The 22,951-nt window shown below is 38.5% G+C and overlaps 1 protein-coding gene across 1 annotated transcript in view; it reads right to left on the bottom strand.

Annotated features, from left to right (window-relative positions):
• Nucleotides 1-22,951, bottom strand: part of NDC1 (NDC1 transmembrane nucleoporin) — a 59,957-nt gene that overhangs the window by 20,917 nt on the left and 16,089 nt on the right. Inside the window, exons 6-15 of the mRNA XM_027537193.1 lie at nt 22,219-22,327; nt 17,845-17,896; nt 15,675-15,810; nt 14,729-14,821; nt 13,146-13,227; nt 10,630-10,788; nt 6,134-6,379; nt 5,919-6,034; nt 2,935-2,985; nt 481-544 (exon numbers count right to left, since the gene is read on the bottom strand). Of these exons, the coding sequence (XP_027392994.1) occupies nt 481-544; nt 2,935-2,985; nt 5,919-6,034; nt 6,134-6,379; nt 10,630-10,788; nt 13,146-13,227; nt 14,729-14,821; nt 15,675-15,810; nt 17,845-17,896; nt 22,219-22,327 (1,108 nt within the window). The remainder of the gene's footprint in view (nt 1-480; nt 545-2,934; nt 2,986-5,918; nt 6,035-6,133; nt 6,380-10,629; nt 10,789-13,145; nt 13,228-14,728; nt 14,822-15,674; nt 15,811-17,844; nt 17,897-22,218; nt 22,328-22,951) is intronic.

Here is a 22,951-nt window from a genome sequence, read left to right as displayed (position 1 = left end):
TTGGCAGTGATAAAGGCTAAGAAAACAAAGCCTGATAAGGGGACAAAGTAAGGATACTTTTCATAGGGTGGTCAGGAAAGGCCCCTCTGAGGAAGTATCATCTAAACATTGAGAAGGTAGTATCTGTAAGATGAAAAGAAATAGTTTTTTAACAACTAAACCTAAGCTAAATATGTTTAAATATATTAAGCAAGTTACACCAACATAAGGCGATGGTTAAAAAACAATCTATTAATTGCAATTTTTTTGAAGTAGAGAGAGACGCAAGAACCCCAGGCTCAGTTTCTCCACTTATATACAAGGAAAAGCTCTAAATTGAAATAAACCTAAATAAGAAAAGTTTATCTATATAAAACAAACACATAAAATGTATCTGAAAATTCAAAGATTGAGATCAAAGTCCAGAACTGATCTTTCATTAAATACCTCAATATTTAATGAATAAATAAATCATTGTTGCAGCTCACTGAGACTACTTACCTTCTAATGCCCAAATATGCATTTGGGCATCTGAAAACACAGCCTGAATGGAGGCCTCTGGGTGCTGAAAGACGACAAAAACATTTAAGTCAGTTGCCCAGAAATTATCATTTCATCTAATCAACCATGTAGACTAAAATAATAAAAAATTCACAGCTGCCTCTTAAGAGCTAAGACCTGAAATTCTTACACATTTTGATTTAACTGCAATAAAGCACTCTGCTACAACTTACTGTGTGACCCCGGCCAAGTATCTAAATCTCTATGTACCTCAGTTTCTCATTTAAAATAAGTTATGTTCCCTCAACCCACCTCAGAGGATTAACATAGAGATCATTCAAGAGAATGGTTGCATGCATGCTTAGTTATTCAGTCGTGTCCAACTCTTTGTGACTCCAGGGAGTGTAGCCCACCAGGCTCCTCTGTCCATGGGATTTTCTAGGCAAGAATACTGGAGTGGGTTGCCATTTCCTTCTCCAACGGATTGAACCCACCTCTTCTGCATTGCAGGCAGATTCTGTACCACTGAGCCCCCAAGGAAGCCCAAAGAGAATGGTTACGAATGCTTTAAAAAAAAAGAAAAAAAGTACTGCCTAAGTAAGTACATACTACCTCTCCTAAAGTGTCTACCTTCAACCCCACTACAAAGAAAAACCACCCAACAGTCTTTAATACAGCAAGGTATTGTGATATGGAACAATTGGCCTGTGTAAGTGGCTATCGTAATACAGCCAATGAAGCCCATTCACAACAATAGCAAGTTAGATTTCCCAAAGTTAAGCAGCGGTGTCTACAACTCCTTATCACACAGATCCACCTGCAAAATCAGAATCTAAAGTAGCATTCACTTCCAAGGAAAAAGGAGATCTCGTTCAGCTTCTGCTCTGCCACTTACTTGCTATGTGCCCTCAGGCTACCTACCTGACCCCTCTAAGCCTCAAGCTTCCTTCTCTGTAAAATGAGGCCAAAAAGACACCTCACAGGAATGCTGTCAGAATTAAATGAGGGGACAGTTTTCCCAGTAGTCGTGTACAGATGTCAGAGCTAGACCATGAAGAAGGCTGAGCATCAAAGAATTGATGCTTTTGAAATTGTGGTACTAGAGAAGACTCTTGAGAGTCCCTTAGATAGCAAGGAGATCAAACCAGTCAGTCCTAAAGGAAATCAACCCTGAATATTCACTGGAAGGACTGATGTTGAAGCTCCAATACTTTGGCCACCTGATGCGAAGAGTCAACTCACTGGTAAAGACCCTGATGCTGGGAAAGATTGAGGGCAGGAGGAGAAGTGTGTGACAGAGGATGAGATGGTTGGATGGCATCACCAACTCAATGGATGAATTTGAGCAAACTCCGGAAGAAAGTGAAGGATACGGAAGCCTGGCATGCTGCAATCCATGAGGGTGGCAAAGAGTCGGACACAACTTAGCAAGTGAAAGGAGCATGGCACACAAAAGACAAAAGCTAAGTTTTCTTCCCATCCTTCTGAAACAACGCTCTGAATTAAAACTTCAGACAACTCCTCTTTCTCTTGGCAGAAGATGAGACACCTTTCTCAGGGGTCTGATGGTTTTCCCAGGGCTCTAATGGAGAGCCTACAGATAATTTCTGGCAAACATTCTTGCTAGTTGCATGGATATTCCCTGCTATCACAGTGAAAAAAGTTTCAAGAACTTGAAAGGATTCTTTGTGTATGTATCTATATTCTACCAGAGTTACTCAGATCTCTCTCCCCACCAGAGTAGGATCCTCAAAGAACAAAATGAGGAATGTTTGCCAATACAGACTTTCACTTCAAGGCATTAATACGAGTGCACTATTAATTAATAATGCAGTATCTGCAAAAACAGAGAAGCTAGATTAAAATAATTAAAACAAAAATTCTTTCCCCTACACATGGGCAAAGGTTTTCCTCATCAAAGGATTAACTGACACACAACAGCTGTAGCAGTGAAAACAGGAATGAATCTTTAGCTTTTACCTCTGAGATTTACTCTCCTACAGCAGCTGGGGCAGCTGACAGACAAGCTGGAAAGTCATTTAGTTTGTGGCCTAAATTACAACTTTAATCCAACACCAGTTTAACACCTGCAGTCTAACTCAGTTATCTCTCTTCTGAACACCAAACTGGCCACAATGATGTCAGCAGGACAATGAGCCATGAAGGATAGCCACGGATTTGCTCACTTTGCAGGAAGGGGCCACATCTTGGCACAAAGCTGCCTGCAGCCAAGAGACCCAGAAGGCCACTAGAGCCCAGCCTCGGGAAGTCACTGATGGAGATGCCTGTCTAGGTCAGGTACTGTTTAAAGGGAGGTTTAGTGAAGCATGATGCCAAGCTGTTTGGCTTGCTAGGATCAAACTAAATATTGAAAAGTCTAATCCTATTTGCTACTTCATTTCTTATTTTGTTTTCCCTCCCCCCACTCCCAATGTTATAACTACATATTCTTACCTTACTGAAAAAATACATTATCAGCACTCGTTTTGATAAGAAATTCTTAACCTGAGACGGAAAAAAAGGGAAGAATTATCACATGAACAGTTCAATGCTACTCAAATATAATATTACACATTTCCAGGTTCTTCCGGACACTAACTTAAATGAAACACATCACACTTTACAAAGAAAGGTAAAGTAAACCACGTAAGTAAATACCTTTGTACTATAAATTGGATAACCAAGACAGGCCATCTAATCTAAACTGCACTCCCATGTACACAGGTCTAGCCTTCAAATGAGAGCCCTGTCATAATCAAAAAGTAGTTCTGGTGACATTTCCTAAAACCATATTCTTTCTCAATTCTCTACAACTGTCCTACCCTTTAACCTCTTAATATTAATGCCAAAAAAAGAGCATGTTTCATCTACCAAAAAAAAAAAAGAAATAGATCTTAAGACAGAAGTAGTTTTCTACTAGTTGATACTTACAAGGAAAATAATTTTCTTAGTATTAAGTTAAAAGCTACATAACCCAACTGAGCTGAAAGTGAATTCATGACACAGCAGTACTTACACACAGGGAGCCACAGGTGATGCTGACGTTTTGTAAAATGCCTTCAGATCTGCCCTCTCTATTAACTGAGCATTCTATCAACAAACATGTTCTTACTTCTCCCATCTGAAGAAATAAAACCCTTCCCTGACCTCTCAACTTCCCCCAGCTATTAGCCCATTTCTCTGGTCCCCTTACAGTCAATCTCCTTGAAAGATGTAGCTTCTCTGTGTCTTCCAATTCCTCTCCCAGCCTCTCTGGGACCCATGCCAGTCAGGTATTTGTTGCCACTACTCCACCCAATAGCTCTCGTCAAGGACTCAATGACTTCTATATTCCTAGCACACCAGTTCATTTTTAGTTTGAACCTCATGCTTCTTTTCAGACATAGCAGCATGTTTTCTTTTCAGCAGCATCTGACACTTCTGTCTGAAACACCCTTTTCTTGGTTCTTTCTCACCTTAATGATGCTCGGTCTCCTTTGCTATTCCTCATCTCCCAGACATTGTCATCAAACGGTTCCAGTTCTTGCATCTCTTTTCTTCTATATCTACACTCTCCAATAATTTTCATGGAGTCTCATGGCTTTCATGCTCTGATGACTTCCAAAATTTCAATCCTAACCTGGACTTTCCCCTAGATTTCAGATACATGTCTAATATCTTATATCACTGGATTGTCTAGTATCTCAAAATTGCTATGTCTAAAATCAGACTCATGATTTCCCTACCTCGTCTCTATCAAATCTCTTTTCCAGAATCATCAGAAAGTTGCAACTCAATAAACTGCAACTACATTGTTTCAGATCCTTGGGCCAAAAGCTTCACAATCAACACTGATTCTTTCACACCACAACTAAACCATAAGCAAATCCTATCATACCTATCTTCAAAATACACCCCGACTTTGATCACATTTTACAGTCTCCACCACCATCACTCAGGTCACAGATATCATTATCCAGATACCGTCATCAAGTCACCAGATTACTTTAACAGCTTTACTACTGTCTCTCTGCTTCCACTCCTGCCCCCTGAGGATCTAGTCTCAACACAGCAGTACTTTCAAAATGTAAGGTTACATCATGTCATTCTTGCGGGTAAAACCATGCAGTAGTCATCCATCTCATTCAAAGAAAATTTCAGTCTTTACAACAGCTAATGAGCCTGACAAGCTGTTCCAGGTGCCTGCTACCTCATCTCACCACCCAGAACTATAATACACGTGCTCGCTCAGCTATCTGCCCTCAGTTCAGTTCATTCAGTCACTCAGTCGTGTCTGACTCTTTGCGACCCCATGAATCGCAGCATGCCAGGCCTCCCTGTCCATCACCAACTCCCGGAGTCTACCCAAACCCATGTCCATTGAGTTGGTGATGCCATCCGGCCATCTCATCCTCTGTCGTCCCCTTCTCCTCCTGCCCCCAATCCCTCCCAGCATCAGAGTCTTTTCCAATGAGTCAACTCTTTGCATGAGGTGGCCAAAGTATTGGAGTTTCAGCTTCAGCATCAGTCCTTCCAATGAACACCCAGGACTGATCTCCTTTAGGATAGACTGGTTGGATCTGCTTGCAGTCCAAGGGACTCTCAAGAGTCTTCTCCAACACCACAGTTCAAAAGCATCAATTCTTCGGCGCTCAGCTTTCTTCACAGTCCAACTCTCACATCCATACATGACTACTGGAAAAACCATAGCCTTGACTAGGCGGACCTTTGTTGGCAAAGTAATATCTCTGCTTTTCAATATGCTATCTAGGTTGGTCATAACTTTCCTTCCAAGGAGTAAGCATCTTTTAATTTCATGGCTGCAATCACCATCTGCAGTGATTCTGGAGCCCAAAAAATTAAAGTCTGACACTGTTTCCACTGTTTCCCCATCTATTTCCCATGAAGTGATGGGACCAGATGTCATGATCTTAGTTTTCTGAATGCTGAGCTTTAAGCCAACTTTTTCACTCTCCTCCTTCACTTTCATCAGAGGCTTTTTAGTTCCTCTTCACTTTCTGCCATAAGGGTGGTGTCATCTGCATATCTGAGGTTATTGATATTTCTCCCAGCAACGTAAACATACAGTCAGGGACTTTTGTTTGCTGTTTTCCCAGTATCTAAAAACACACCCAGTATATATGAAGAAATCAATAAATATCTCTTAAATGAAAGAATTCATAGATAAAAGGCACTGACTGCATTAGGTTAAGCCGTATGAACTTGTAATTTGTATAACTCAAAACCAAATACTAGTAATTTCATATGGGTCAATTTGATATATGAAGCATCCCCAAAGTTTTATTTATTCCTGATGGCTTATTTATATGAGATCCTTGATGTTCTCAATGCTATCAGATCAGATCAGATCAGTCGCTCAGTCGTGTCCGACTCTTTGCGACCCCATGAATCACAGCTATATGTAAATACAAACCCTCTCTCTACCCGTGTCATCCTACCTGTTCACGTTTATTCTGAATCCATGAATAAATCACGTTGGGCTGTCTCACTGTCTTACCCTCAGCACTAATAGAGGTAGATGGAGAAGGATTAGAAAATTCAGTCATTTGCTGATCTACAAAAAAAAACCAAAACACCAAGAAGGCAAAAACTTAGGCTATATGATTCTCTGCAACTATGACATTTCAAATTTTAGAAAATAAACGGTCCTCACCAGAAGCTGAAGTCCATAATCTTGGCCCTCTTCTTGTGAGCTGAGGACTCTGAGGTGACCCATAGCTTGTGTTTACATCAAAAATTCCAGCCATCCGGTTCACTACACTAGAGCCAAATGGAGTGCCCAGGGGACTTGCAACATCAGGAGTAGATAATTTTGAGGAGAACAGTGATGTCTTAATTAATGATGGCATTGAAGGCCGAGGCATCTGGCTAGATTTGGGGGTCTGAAACGCAGTTTCTTCTGTAAAAGAACAGATCCAGTGCTGAGAAGAGGCAATCTGATCGAAGTAGGCCAGAGTGGAGGTTCTCAAATTCTACACACCTCAATTCTTTGCTTAACTCATTTAACCAAGGCTCAGTAGATTGTTTCCACCTAGGTTTACAATTTCAACACCTAGATTTTACTACTGCAACTTGGTGACCACTTAAGGAGCTTTATACATCTTTTTCTGTCAGACTGGTTCAGCCTCTCTTGGTTTTTTACCCTAAACAGATATCTTCATCTTCCAGGTCAATTTCTCCAACTCTAAGCTGCACTGAATGAACTTATATTTTATATTTTATTTTTAAATGGCAACAACTTTATTGCATTAGTATATGCCCTGGGTTACTGTATATTCTTACTGTAACCATTACTTGGACTGTAACCATTACTTGGCTAAATCAAATCTATAGTGTGAAAATGTACAGAGCACTAACCTTATCCCATTTTCCCCAGAGTTCTTTAAAGTTAACAAAAGTCACACCAGTGATTAACTTGTCTAGGATTTCTACACATCTGTTCTGTAAACAGCTTCTTCAAAAATTATCTTATAACTCTACCAATTATACAGTCTCTTGTACAAAAATAATATCTTTCTGCCACTCCAGCACAAAGCACAAAGACAATAAATTATACTAGTATTCTATCTTTTTAATAAAACTGGCATAAGACACTAAACATTTATAAGAACAAATTTTCACTACATGACTTTTTAAGGGTAAACGACAATAAGAAATAGCTAAAGATTCAATTTAAAAATTAAAACTGGTGGGGTTTTTTGTTTTTTAATATTTTTAATTCTATTTATTCATTTGACTTCGCCAAGTCTCAGTTCCCACACTCAGGATCTTTGACCTCCATTGCAACATGTGGGATCTACTTCCCCACCAGGGACTGAACCTGGGCCCCCTGAATTGGGAGCACAGTCCTAGTACTGGACCACCAAGGAAGTCCCAGGATCAGTGCTTTCAAGTTTTGTAATTATTCCTCAAACTAAAGGCAAATTCTGACTGATGGGATATGACAACAATGTAAAGAAATGACTAATCCATATTTGCTCAGACCCAGGATCCCCCCAACTCAGAACTACAATGATCTTTCTAAAATGCTAATTTAATAAAACTATAACTATTCAAATTCTCTAATGGCTCCACATCTTTACAGGACCAACTTTAAACTCCTCCTTCCATTATCAAGCATCATCCTGCTCATTCAGACTTCTTTTTAATAGTTACACTGTCTTGTCATTGTTTGTGTGCCTCCCACTGAAAGGTCAGGCCCAAGAATGTTTCTGCATCTTTGATTCTCTGGTAGTGCTTGGTACGTGGCAGTCATTCAATAAATACTTGTTGAATAAATAAATGCTAATCTGAATGTTGACAACATCTGAAACACAGTAGAATCTTTTAAAACCTGACCTTCATGAACTTATCTAAATCACTTTTCTTTTGCAATCTCTTTGTTTGTGGTCTATGAAGCCAGCAGAATAATGAAATCAAAATCAGAGATATGTTTCCTTTGGCCCATATTGTGATTTTTTTACATATCAAGATTAGTTGTCAATGTTTAAAAAGTGGTAGATTTCCCCCAAAACTTCTTCAGCTGTCTCTTTAAAAGAAAAAAAGAAAAAGACCAGAAGTTCAGACTGTTGTTGTTGTTCAGTCACTCAGTCCTATCTAACTCTTTGCGACCCCATGGACTGCAGTACACCAGTCCATCACCATCTCCTGGAATTTGCTCAAACACGTGACCATCGAGTTGGTGATGCCATCCAACCATCTCATCCTCTGTTGTCCCCTTCTCCTCCTGTCTTCAATTTTTCCCAGCATCAGCGTCTTTTCCAATGAGTCGGCTCTTCAAATCAGCTAGCCAAAGTATTGGAGCTTCAGCATCAGTCCTTCCAATGGATATTCAGGATTGATTTCCTTTAGGATTGACTGGTTTGATCTCCATGCTGTCTAAAGGACTCTCAAGACTCTTCTCCAACACCACAGTTCGAAAGCATCAATTCTTCAGCGCTCAGCCTTCTTTATGGTTCAACTCTCACATCTATACATGACTACTGGAAAATAGCTTTGACTATAAGGACCTTTGTCAGCAAAGTAATGTCTCTGCTTTTAATATGCTATGTTTGTCATAGCTTTTCTTCCAAGGAGCAAGTGTCTTTTAATTTCATGGCTGCAGTCACCATCTGCAGTGATTCTGGAGCCCAAGAAAATAAAGTCCGTCACTGTTACCATTGTTTCCCCATCTATTTGCCATGAAGTGATGGGACCGGATGCCATGATCTTAGTTTTTTGAATGCTGAGTTTTAAGCCAGCTTTTTCACTCTCCTCTTTCACCTTCATCAAGTGGCTCTTTAATTCCTCTTCACTTTCTGCCATAAGGGTGGTGTCATCAGCATATCTGAGGTTATTGATATTTCTCCTGGCAATCCTGATTCCAGCTTATGCTTTATCCAGACTGGCATTTCACATTATGTACTCTGCATATAAGTTAAATAAGCAGGGTGACAATATACAGCCTTGACGTACTCCTTTCCCAATTTGGAACCAGTCTGTTGTTCCTGGTTCTAACTGCTGCTTCTTGACCCACATCCAGATTTCTCAGGAGACAGGTAAGGTGGTCCGGTATTCCCATCTCTTTAAGAATTTTCCACAGTTTGTTGTGATCCACACAGTCAAAGGCTTTAGAATAGTCAATGAAGCAGAAGTAGATGTTTTTCTGGAATTCTCATGCTTTTTCTGTGATCCAGCAGATCTTGGCAATTTGATCTCTGGTTCCTCTGCCTTTTCTAAACCCAACTTGTGTATCTGGAAGTTCTTGATTCACATACTGTTGAAGCCTAGCTTGAAGGATTTTGAGTATTACCTTGCTAGCATGTGAAATGAGTACAATTGTGCGATAGTTTGAACATTCTCTGGCATTCTTTCTTTGGGATTGGAATGAAAACTGACCTTTTCCAGTCCTGTGGCCACTGCTGAGTTTCCAAATGTGCGGGCATATTGAGTGCAGCACTTTCACAGCATCATCTTTCAGGATTTGAAATAGCTCAGCTGGAATCCCATCACCTCCTATGGCCCACTTGACTTTGGCTCTAGATGAGTAATTACACCATCACAGTTATCTGGGCTGTTAAGATTTTTTTTTTTATAGTTCTTCTGTATATTCTTGCCACCTTGTCTTAATATCTTCTGCTTCTGTTAGGTCCATACCACTTCTGTCTTTGATCATGCCCATCCTTGCATGAAATGTTCCTTTGATATCTGCAATTTTCCTGAAGAGATCTCTAGTCTTTCCCATTCTACTGTTTTCCTGTATTTCTTTGCACTGTTGACTTAGGAAAGTTTTCTTACCTCTCTTTGCTATTCTGTGGAACTCTGCATTCAGAAGGGTATTTCTTTCCTTTTCTCCTTTGCCTTTTGCTTCTCTTTTCTCAGTTATCTGTAAGGCCTCCTCAGACAATCATTTTGCATTTTTACATTTCTTCTTCTCGGGGATGGTTTTGGTAACTGCCTCCTGTACAATGTTACAAACCTCCAGTATCAGAAGTTCAGATATTGGGCCCAAATTCTCACCTGGGAACCATGGATCAAAGCTAACCCATAGTTTTCCATTTCAGATGAAGCCTATGCCCCCAAGTGTACCATGGTCCTCACCCAGCTAGTTCTGCCCATTTTCTTTAAATGCCTGGCTCCCAAGGCATCAGAACATTAAGTCTTTTCCTCAGTCTTACATTCCTAAGTATCACCTACTTAAGCTGTTTTGTGAAATAGCATAGGTTCCTCCACCTCTACTTCTTCCTCTCAGCTTTCATCTTTCGAACATTTAGCTACCTTAAAACAATGAATGTGACACCCCTATCCCTAAATCACTGAGTCACTTCAGTTGCTTCTCTCTGGCACTCCAGCAATTTGCTACCTCTGGGATACTGCAATCAGAACAGCATCCACTACTGCTTGTAAAGATTGACTTGACTCTGTTTTAGGCTAAACTGAAGTCTGCTGTTTAAAGATCAAATGCGTTAACCTTTTAACACTACCACCATCTACAATGATACTCAGGCGGCCTTTTTGGTTCAGTACAATATCCCATATATTGGATCAATTCTGCCTAAAAATATATACTTCACACTTACATACAATCTAATCCTTAGATTAACTACTGTTATCCTTCTTAGGAAATAGAATGTAAGTGCTTTCCCCTCTCTTAGTAGTATAAGGATTTACCTGGAGAATTCAATTTCTTAGCTTCCACTGGGTACGATGAAGACATCACTCTCCCATTGGTAGCAGCAGCTTCTTGGTAGAGCACAAGTTTCTGAGTCATATCATTTAAAAGATTCAAACACTCTCTTGAAATAGCTGTCCAATTGTGGGGATGTCCACCTAAGAGGTCCAAATACCAGCTTTTAAAATGAAGATAATCTTATAGTATCCTCTCAAAATGGGGAGAAATATCAATGAAAAATGCTTATTACATTTTGTAGTGGGGCCCACTTTTCTACTATTAAGCCATTATTTATACTCAAGCCATCTAGTAACAGAAATTCGATAAATATTTGGGTGAAATAATTTTCCTAAGTCTACAAACAGAACTCTCAAATTGACTGCTAAAATAAAGCCAAACACAGGAACACGATTTGAGTGAAACAGACCCAGGTTACTTCACTAGCAATACTGGTCGGACCAAAGACTAAGACACTGAGCCTGTCTAATGAGATGCACCCCATGGCCCCCAGTGACCTTTAAACTGCTGTGGCTGACCTACTGTGCCTCCTTACATTTTCATTTGCAAAAGAGCCCCTATTTGCTACTGTATCTACAGAAGTGACACATTATTTGATAGTGATCATACTTTATACTTACAGGGTTTATGAATCTGCTATCCTACTACTGTGATCTACACTCTTAATTCCTTTCTCACTATCTTTTGATTTCTAAAACCTTTTATCTCCTATAGTTGTCATGTAAAAATCAACTGTGATTCACTGTGTGTTCAGAACAGCAGAGGAATCCACTGAAAACTGGTTTATCCATCCTGGGTGCCAAATAAATCATTCTCTCTTCGCTTAGGTCCCTCCTTAAATCTTTCCCTCTATTCACAGCTCAAAAGAGAAATACCACTTAACCTGAAAACAAACACAATATTTCAACAATAGGCCCCAGGATGTTTTATTCAGCTATAACTTAGGACCACAAAGGAACTATTTCATGGTCCAATTACATTTTTTTCTTCCAGTTTTGAAATATAATTGACACACAGCATTATATCAGGTTTAAGGTATATACAGCCTAATGATTTGACTTCCATACATCATGAAATGGTAATCACAGTAAGTTTAGCGAACATCAATCATCTCTGACAGATAAAAATTAAATAGAAAAAAACCATTTTCCTTGTGATGAAAACTCTTAGGATTTACACAATATCTTTCATATATAATATACAGCAGTGCTAATTATATTTATCATATTACACATACATCCCTAGTACTTATTTATCTTATAACTGAGAGTTTGTGCTTTTTGATTGCCTTCATCTAATTCTCTCTCCTCCACCCTTCACCTCTGGTAACCATAAATCTGATCTCTATTTCTCTGCCCAGTTAATAATATGTCCTTTAGCAAAGAACAGGCCACCCTGTTACAGTTAACTTAAATATCTGGTGAAAACATTTAGTGTATAGGGAATTCTTAAGTAAACCTAAGCCTACTAGAAAAGAATTGCTACAGTTAATTTTCACAGCATCAGCAGTGGATTGTTTTTCATACTGGGAAAGATTAGGGCAAAAGGAGAAGCGGGCAACAGAGGATGAGACGGTTAGATGGCATCACCAACTCAAAGGACATGAGTTTGAGCAAACTCAGGGAGAGAGTGAAGGACAGGCAAGCCTGATGTGCTACAGTTCATGGGGTAGCAGAGAGTCAGATATGACTTGGCGACTGAACAACATAAAAGGAGAGGGATTTTATTTTATTACCACGTAGCATGTAACTATAGGTTTATTTTATAATGTGGGAATTGACAAGTTTGGCCAAATAATGAAGAGCTTATTAGAGAGAGAGAAAGCCACCCGGTTCTGTCCGTGCTGGTGCTGGGCTGGAAGGTTTTCCTTCTAACAACTAGGCAGAGCATTACTGGCACAGCTGCAGCCTTGAGGAGCTTGGCAGTTACAATAGAGAAATGCTCCAGAGCTGCCAAGAGCCTCCCTGGACGGATCACCATCAAATCTAGTTCCTTTTCACACTGCTTTTTTACAGGGAGGCAAAGAAGCATGGCCGGAATAGGGAGCTCCACACTTGAGTCAAGCGACAGAATTTCTTAATTCCAACTCTTGACATTAACTTTATTAAGCCACTTAATCTCTCTTGAGACTTAGGTCCTTCATAAGAGAATCAGACCACTTGATTTTTAAGACCCTTTGTAGCATTAAAACTTCTGGGATTCTTAAACTGTACCTTTCTGCTCTAAAACTGTCAGCCTACCTCCAATTTCTTGAGGTGAAGGGAAGAGGGGGGCGGAAGGAAATAACATAAAAGTTGAAAAATACTTTCCCTAGAAACATAATTTTTAACCACAACAATGTGAACACTTAGCTGTATTAGATTCAAATCGATTCTTTAACAGACTCACTGATGTGTGATGTTTTAATAAATACATCTCACTCAGCAAAAATTTTAAGTAGACTGCTTTCTGCACATACATACTCAATTCCTATTAGGTCTATTACTTTTAGCAATACCTGGTTGGCTAAGGCTAAACACTTCTTGTCTTCGTGAAGGAGAATATTGAGAAAGCAACATCAGGTCCTGCAGGGCCAAATACTGAAAGGAAAGAAAATACACATTATTTAATTTTTTTACCCTCTATATAAAATCTTATTTATGAATGGGGCTCAACACTACACATCTAAGGGGAAATCAGCTGAGATTTTTCATGAAGGGAAGACTTTTCAGAACCACACCTTTTCCTTCAAGACTTTCACTCTCCTGCCTCTACCCTCCGTAGGCTACCCCAGGCACTATGGGCACCAGCTACAAGGAACTACAGAAAGGACTGTGTTCCTTTCCACCCTGTGGTGGGAAACATAGAATGTCACTTCCTCCTGGAACTTCCCTGGCCTCCCTGACAAAGACATACTCACACAGCTCTCAACCGCTGTACTCATGGTAATTTATATTAAGTACCTACTTACTTGTCTCACCTGGTACCAGCCACCAAGCTGTGAGGCAGGGACAACACCTTGCTCACTACCACATCCAAAGGTAGTACCCAGCATGCAGCAGATACACAACATACTCTGTGCTTCTTTATGATAGATCTTCATTTTGTTCCCTGACAAACCACTTCACTCATCATTCAAGACACCATCCCTTCTGTGAAGGTTTCTTGTTTGGGTCCCAAGCAGAGTAAGTGGTTCCTGTTGTACTTACCACAGTAAATTTTCCTTATTTTGTATATCAGCCTGATCCAGTAGGTTGTGCTTTGTCTTATTCATCATTACACCCTAAGCAACTAGCAGTGACTGACATGTGCCCAATAATTACAGATCTGTTAAATAACCAAATGAGTATCTGATATTTTTGTTTATCTAATAAACTAATCATAATTGATATTTAAGGGTAATTAGAACCTCGGTGGGTCATTTTCTTATTAGTTTACAACTTTTCTATAGTATAATCCAAACTCTAGGTTCTACTTTCATTCTTTTTTAAGTACTATGAACTTTTAACAAGATCACATATATTATAGTTCTACTTTAAAATTTCAAAATCAAAATAATTTATTTTCACTTAGGTTGATTTAGAAACATGTTACAAATTCTTTAGACTTTTGATTAAAATTTGTTTCAGATTATCATTATTCAAACTTTAAGAGAGTTCATTAACTACGTACTCTCTGTTTGATCATAACAAACTTTCTATGATCATAATAGTCAATGATACTCATGAAAATATTTCCTAATCCAGTGACTAAAAAAAGTGTTTTGTTTTGCTACCATGAGGAATTTCTGAAAAACCAATGTATATCATTATATAGCATTATATGTCATACTTGAAACATTTTTCTATCTCTCCTAAACATAGAAATAGTCTAGCTTATACATATACATTGCAATATATATTTGCATTTTAGTCACTTGGAATGAAAGCTGGAAAAAGTAATAACATTCAATGTAGCATGTAGGTGATTTTTACAATACTTTTTACAGTATTAGAATATTCTAGACCTTCAAAAATATATAAATGTGTTAAATACAAAGATCATTCCGTAAGATAAGTTAGAGATGACTGTGTAAATACACAAAATGCATAGCTCTGATACCTTTATGATGAGGGGAGGATTGCTGTTTAAAACTTTCGGGAGGCATTCATCTGAATCTTCTGAAAATGGTGGTTGAACAGGGAACAGATGAGCCTATCAAATATAATTAAATATAAAGACTATGCAATGTCTTGTTTTCATGACAAACTACATTCAGTATATTAGCACTAATGACATTCAGTATGTTTAGTACTATTTGGAATTCATTATAAAGAAGACAAGACAACCAAATTTAACATCTTTAGTGTTCCTTACAAAAACAGCTAGCATTAAAATTATATATACTCAAATACACTACTGTCTAAAATGTTACTTTCCCAAAATTACTGGATCCCTGGCTTCCAATAATAGAAACAAATTTAAGAAACAAAAATTCTCTGAAGCCACTGAAGGATACAAATCTACAGAAATGGTAAAATAAAACAGAAACACTCATTTTCCAAGACGAACATTTGAATGATGAAGACAATGCTATTCCTATTCATTTTAAATCATTTCTTCAATATAAATTCTAAAATTTCCTTCAAAGAATACATATTTTTATTGCCTTATATTTAAATATTTTAATAGTACCTATATCAATAGCATATAAAATTAATTAAAAATGCAGGCCAATCTAGTATACGCTCAATAGAGAAATGGAAACTTTCCGAAGAGAATTACACTAGAGATAACTCATAGCGAGTTTAACTAACTGTTCATTCAGTTTAGTTTTCTAACATTAAGAATAAATACTAATACTTTTCCTCAGGAAAAAACAAAAACAAAAAACACTATAATTAAATGATGGTTATAACTGACACATTTCTTGTGAAGTCGCAGGAAAAAACCAAAACCCAACTTCACAAAATGGCTTTGGGCACAGCAACATGCTGCTGAGCGTGCTACCAAAAATAAAACTCTGCGGTCCAGAACAGAGACGTGCTGACAGAGACTCAATACTAACCTCTGTGGCACAGATTTTGAAGAGTAGCCATGAGACGTACCAAGTCATCAGGACAAAGACACCACACAGCCAGACGTGGTAGAGCAACGAGAGATTCAAGAGGCCCCTCACAGTGTCAAGAGGCCTATGAAACTGCCTATGAAAACAGAAATCACTACTTAATCCTGTGGGAAGACTACAATCTAAGCATTTAAGAGACCTGGGGCCCCAAACTGAGAAGCAAATCCTGTTTCTAAACAATAATGATGACAAAGTGGTCTTCTTTGGTACTCTATACAGTTCTCTCACTAATACTTTCTTATAAAGAACACAAGGGAGCCTTGAGGAAAGAGTAGACCTAAACTAGCTCTCAGTTCCTGGCATTTCAAATCCTCAATGCCATTTTCTATGACAGAAGACGACTCCCCAGGAGGCTGGGTAAAATTTAGTCATGTTGTTTTGTAGCCTGATACTTAAAAACCGTTCAACAAGATCAGCACCTCTCCTGGACCAGATTTCAACTCCATCTGTATATGCATAAACAGTTTCCTAAAAGTTAAGGGCAGAAAGTTCTATCTAAAAATAACAAACTCTACTTTTAAAACCATTTAAGAAACTTTGTTAGAATGCTAAATAAAGAGAACACAGGCAATCTTACCAAAACCTTGAACAGCTCAATTTGCAACATCATCATAATTCTACAAACAAATAGGACTGGAACTTCTGACTCTGCTGTTTGTAAATGCTGTGATTTTGTTAATCACTTGACCTAACCTACCCTCAGTTTCCTCATCCACATGGTGGCATAATCTCTTCCTTCTATCTCTTAGGGCTTTTAGGAGATTTAAAACAGTTTATGTTAAGAGTGCCCAGCATAGTACTTGACACTCCTTGGGGCTGGGAGAGGGAAGGGGGGAAATAATTGTTTTTTCTGCTTTTAAATAAACATTACTGAGGACCTGGCCAACGTTAAGAGCAGAATACCATACACTGCCATGGAAGCAGAACATTTTTTAAGGGAAAAGAGAAAAAAAGTATTATGTTAAATTTCTATCAAATATCATTCTTTTTCTATTTGACCAAGTTTAAAATCTGGGCTCACATAATAAGTGACCTGCCCATTTGGTTTCATATCTAGTGATTAAGCAGACGACCATAGTAAATTTTACCAAGAAACATTTACAAGTTAGGAAATGAAATCTACAGTGCAGAAATCATAGTATCTCAAACATTCATAAATGTTAACATTCTCACTTCTCAAAAGTGGTAGTAGTTAAGGGACCTCCCTGGTGATCCAGTGGCTAAGATTCCATGCTCCCAATGCAGGGGGCCCAGGTTCGATTCCTGGTCAGGGAGCTAGATCTCACATGCCACAACTAAGACCTGGCACAGTCAAATAAGTAAAGAAATATTTTTTAAAAATACAATGAAAGTGTTATTTTTTTAAGTGGTAGTAATTAAGATCATACAAAAAGTATCACGGTGGAATAACCAATAATTAAAAGAACAAATAGTAATAGAGAAGTTTGTATTTTTTTGCCAAATAAAAATTAAAGCTTTACCTATATGCAAAGTGCACGTGGAAACAACTGGAACAATAAAGCCCAGTGCTTTATTTACTCCACCGCTACTTAGGAACTTCAGCTGGCCACATGACACAACTCAAATCTGGTTTCCTCACAGGCAAAATTAAGAGTAAAACCACAGTATGGTGCTTATCTACTATAACATAGCATAGAATGATTACTGAGGAGAGAAACAAGAGAGGTATGCCTATAGAACTCAAGTCCACTTATATAAAAGCTATACCTAACAAAAAAGGAATTATCACTGCTTATTTTGGGGGAAAGGAACTGGGTGACTAGAAACTGGGTCCAACAGAGTCACTGTATACCCTTTTATATACCATTGGGATTTTAAATTATGTTAACTATAAATATACATTCAAAAATGAATACAATTCTTTTAATAATATTTTTTTGGCCATGCTGCATGTGGGATCTTAGTTCCCCAACCAGGGATCGAACCCATGCCCTCTGCATTGGAAACATGAACCCATAACCACTGGATTGCCAGGGAAGCCTCTGAATACAATTTTCCTTCATGTAAAGGCTAAATTTAAAGTAGCAAACAACTAAAAGGATGGAAACAATTCAGATAATTAAAATTAGACTTGTCATGTGACACTTACTCATCTATCCGAAGGTCCATGGCAGTGCTAATCCAAGCTTTGGGAATATGACCTGAGAGGGGGAAGAAAAAAAAAAATACCATGCTATAATCATATAAAATTAACAAAATAAACCATCATGCTTTGGAATATGAGATTGATGAGATGACCAAGTAGACACAAAGACCTCAGTCAAAATGCTAGAGTTGGATTAGGAATGGGCAGGAAAAGAGAGTAATTTCTAGACAGTCCTTGCTTTTCACAGGTTCAACATATACATATTTTAATTACTATAGTTTAATTAAATAACACCAGCTCTCAACAACACAATGCAAATTTCAGTTACTGGCATCAGCTGTATCCAACTGAATATAGTACTCTAGTTTTTCAGTAGTACACAAATCAGCATATAGACAACAGCTGGACATTCTTTTTTTCAAAGTCTGTTAATGATTAGTCACATCTCTTATTCAGTTCTGGCACAGACAGCAGAGCATATAGTTGTGCTGCCTCCTTATCTCCCATGATAAATGCTCATGACATTTTACAAAAATGAAAAACTGAAAGAGGAAACTGGACAAAAAGACTAAAGTGCAACAAAGAAAGGAAAAGTGTTAATACTGAAAATAAAATCTGAATGAAACACAACTGGAATTACAGAAGAATTAGCTGACCATGGATATGCTGAAACAGCTGCTATGTCAGCCCAAAGGGTACCAGCCAAGCTGACTGCAGTAGGTTAATAAAAAACAATGAAGTGTTAACATTAAAACGACAACAATCCATTTTTCTACATGCTTTTAATAATTAACTAAAGATTTTTAACAGCAGACAACACAATGGTCTATATACAAATAGAACAATTTTATAAAATTATTCCACAGAAAAAAGTAGGACCAGGAAATGTTCAGAAACAGTATGAAAAGAGTATTTATTTTAGAATGCTGGATTTTGTTTATATTCATGTGTTGCTATTTGCATTAAAGTCTTCCACTCAACTTGTACTGCTCATTATACTAAATAAGCTGCATCTTTGTGCTTAAAATTCACGTTAGTATATTCTATAGTATTTCTTTGTGTGTATGATCAGTTGCTCAGTCATGTCCAACTCTTTGCAACCCCACAGACTGTAGCCCACCAGGCTCCTCTGTCCATGGAATTTTCCAGGCAAAAGAATACTAGAGTGGGTTGTCCTTTCCTACTCCAGGGAATCTTCCCAACCCAGGGATCAAATCAGAATCTCTTGCGCTTTCCTGAACTGGCAGGCGGATTCTGAACCACTGCACAACCTGTGAAGCCCCATAATATTCCTTGAGCAACAAGAGATTTCTGTCATATTAGTTATTGTTGTTCAGTCACTAAGTCATGTTCGACTCTTACAACCATGAACTGCGGCACGCCAGACTTTCCTGTCCTTCACTATCTCTGGAGTTTGCTCAAACTCATGTCCATTGAGTTGGTACTGCCATTCAACCATGTCATCCTCTGTTGCCCCCTTCTCCCCCTGCCCTCAATCTTTCCCAGAATCAGGGTCTTTCCCAATGAGTTGGCTCTTCACATCAGATGGCCCAAAGTACTGGAGCTTCAGCATCAGTTCTTCCAGTGAATATTCAGGGTTTATTTCCTTTAGGATTGAACTCGTTTATTAGTAGCAAGTTACAAAAATGTTATAAAAAGGAATATGTTATTATAATGACCAAATGATATACAATATTTTCTTTTTTTAAAGAATACATTTTTTATGAGATAAAAACACATAAAACTTCTCATCATAAAAAAAGAAAAAAAATTTACCATCGTTAACCATTTTTAAGTTTATAAACACTGTACGGTGCCTTGTGACACAACAGATCTCCAGATCTGTTTTACCTTGTAAAACTGAAATTCTATATCCATTGAAGAGAAGCGAAAAACAAGGAAGAAAGGGAAAGATATACCCAAACAAATGCAGAGTTCCACAGAATAGCAAGGAGAGATAAGAAAACCTTCTTAAATGAATAATGCAAAGCAGTAGAAGAAAAGAGCAGAATGGCAAAGACTAGAGATCTTTTCAGGAAAATTGCAGATATCAAGGGAACACTTGCAAGAATGGGCATGATAAAGAACAGAAAAGGTAAGGACTTGATAGAAGCAGAAGAGATTAAGAAGAGGTGGCAAGAATACACAGAAGAACTATACAAAAAAGGTCTTCAGTTCAGTTCAGTTCAGTTCAGTCGCTCAGTCGTGTGACCCGCAAAACCATGATGGTGTGATCACTCACCTAGAGCCAGACAGCCTGGAGTATAAAGTCAAATGCGCCTAAGGAAGCATTACTTTGACAAAGCTAGTAGAGGTGATGGAATTCCAGCTGAGCTATTTTAAATCCCTAGATGATTCTGTTAAAGTGCTTCAGTCAATATGCCAGCAAATTTGGAAAACTCAGCAGTGGTCACAGGACTGGAAAAGGTCAGTTTTCATTCCAATCCCAAAGAAAGGCAATGCCAAAGCATGTTCAAACTACCACACAGTTGCACTCATTTCACATGCTAGTAAGGTTATGCTCAAAATCCTTCAAGTTAGGTTTCAACAGTACATGAATCAAGAACTTCCAGATGTATAAGCTGGGTTTAGAAAAGGCAGAGGAACCAGAGATCAAGTTAACAACATTCATTGGATCATAGAGACAGCAAAGGAAATTCAGAAAAATATCTACTTCTGCTTCACTGACTATGCTAAAGCCTCTGTGTGGATCACAACAAACTGTAGAGAATTCTTAAAGAGATAGGAATACCAGATCACCTTACCTGTCTCCTGACCTCCTGTATGAGGGTCAAGAAGCAACAGTTAGAACCCTACATGGAACAACAGACTGGTTCCAAATTGGGAAAGGAGCTATATACTGTCACCCTGCTTATCTAACTTCAATGCAGAGTACATCATGGAAAATGCTGGGCTGAATAAACCACAAGTAGAATCAAGATTGCTGGGAGAAATATCAACAACTTCAGATATGCAGATGATACCACTCTAATGGCAGAAAGTGAAGAGAAACTAAAGAACTTCTTGATGAGGGTGAAAGAGGAGAATGAAAAAGTTGGATTAAAACTCAACATTCAAAAAACTAAGATCATAGTATCCGGTCCCATCACTTCATAGCAAATAGAAGGGGAAAAAGTGGAAGCAGTGACAGATTTTATTTTCTTAGATTCCAAAATCACTGCAGACAGTGACTGCAGCCATGAAGTTAAAAGATGCTTGCTTCTTGGAAGGAAAACTATGACAAACCTAGAAAAACCTAGATTAAAAAGCAAAGACATCACTTTGCTAGCAAAGGTCCAGGTAGTCAAAACTATGGTTTGTCCAGTAATCATGCACAGATGTGAGAGTTGGACCAGAAAGAAGGCTGAGCACCAAAGAATTGATGCGTTTGAACTGCAGTGCTGGAGAAGACTCTGGAGAGTCCCTTGGACAGTAAGGAGATCAAACCAGTCAATTCTAAAGGAAATCAACCCTGAATATTTATTGGAAGAACTGATGCTAAAGCTCCAAAACTCAGGCCACTTGATGTGAAGTGCTGACTCATTGGAAAAGACCGTGATACTGGGAAAGACGGAAGGCAAAAGAAGAAGGTGGCATTGGATGAGACAGTTGGATGGCATCATGGCATCACCAACTCAGTGGACATTTGAGCAAACTCCCAGAGACAGTAAAGGAGAGGGAAGCCTGGCATGCTACAGTCCACTGGGTTGCAAAAAGTTGGACACAGCTTAGCAAATGAACAACTTTATCCACTGAACAACTCCCCTTTCTCCCCTCCCTCCAGCCCCTGACAACCACTATTCTACACTCTGTTTTCTACTAGTTTGACTACTTTAGATACCTCGTTAAGTGGGATAATGTAGTCATTTTGTGCCTGTCTTATTTCACTTAGTATGTCCTTAACGTTCATCCATGTTGTAGTATGTGACAAGATTTCTTTTTTCAAGGCTATTACTGCATTAGATGTATATGCCACATGTCTTTAACAATATTCTCTCTTAACTAAATAGTCTTTGAACGTTTCAATCTAAATATAAACATTTAATCTAAACAAGCAATCAGTTGGGCTAATCACACACCTTCTACTGTTACTGTTGTTCAGTCACTAAATTGTGTCCAACTCTACGATGCCATGAACTGCACCACGCCAGGCTTACCTGTCCTTCACCATCTCCCTGAGTTTGCTCAAACTGATCTCCATTGAGTCAGTGAGGCCATCCAACCATCTCATCCTCTGTCACCCTCTTCTCCTCTTGCTCTCAATCTTTCCCAGCATCAGTAGGAAATATATGAATACAATTAAGAATGGCTTTTTAACTGACATTTCCTGAGTTGTGAGCTAATACATACACTGTATCAAAAAGGAGAAATTCTTACCAAGAAAATAATATACAATGCAGAAATTTCTAAGCAGGAACAGTGATTCCACACAACTATGCTTAACTAGCAAGAGCAGAGACCTCCTGAAGCGTAAGAACTTGTATTGCTGTGGAAAAAAAGAAAACCAGAATCAAATGACACATTCAAAGAAAGGTTCTACTTTATTCTAACACAAGCACACAACAGTTCACACATAAAAAGAGAAAGTTTATTCCAGAGGTAAAAAAAAAATCAACTATCTCTGATGTTAAAATATTTAATACTTTCTTATACAACATCTCATTTATATGACATCAGAAATGAGAAAATTAACAATATCAATCTATTAGGTTGGTGCAAAAGTAACCGTGGTTTTGCATTGTTGAACTTTGCTGTTTGATATTGGAATACATTCTTAAATAAATGTGGTTATATTTAAGGTGTATTTCTCGCTTTATTTATTTATTTATTTTTTTGCTTATGACTCATTGCCGCCGCTGCTGCTGCTAAGTCGCTTCAGTCATGTCCGACTCCGTGCGACCCCACAGACTGCGGCCCACCAGGCTCCCCCGTCCCTGGGATTCTCCAGGCAAGAACACTGGAGTGGGTTGCCATTTCCTTCTCCAATGCATGAAAGTGAAAAGTGAAAGTGAAGTTGCTCAGTCATGCCTGACTCCTAGCGACCCCGTGGACTAGAGCCTACCAGGCTCCTCCATCCATGGGATTTTCCAGGCAAGAATACTGGAGTGGG

The sequence above is a fragment of the Bos indicus x Bos taurus genome, chromosome 3 (assembly GCF_003369695.1).
Source record: "Bos indicus x Bos taurus breed Angus x Brahman F1 hybrid chromosome 3, Bos_hybrid_MaternalHap_v2.0, whole genome shotgun sequence".
Classification (NCBI taxonomy): domain Eukaryota; kingdom Metazoa; phylum Chordata; class Mammalia; order Artiodactyla; family Bovidae; genus Bos; species Bos indicus x Bos taurus.
The sequence above is the reverse complement of the archived record's forward strand: the minus strand, read 5'-3'. Positions and strand labels throughout refer to the sequence as shown.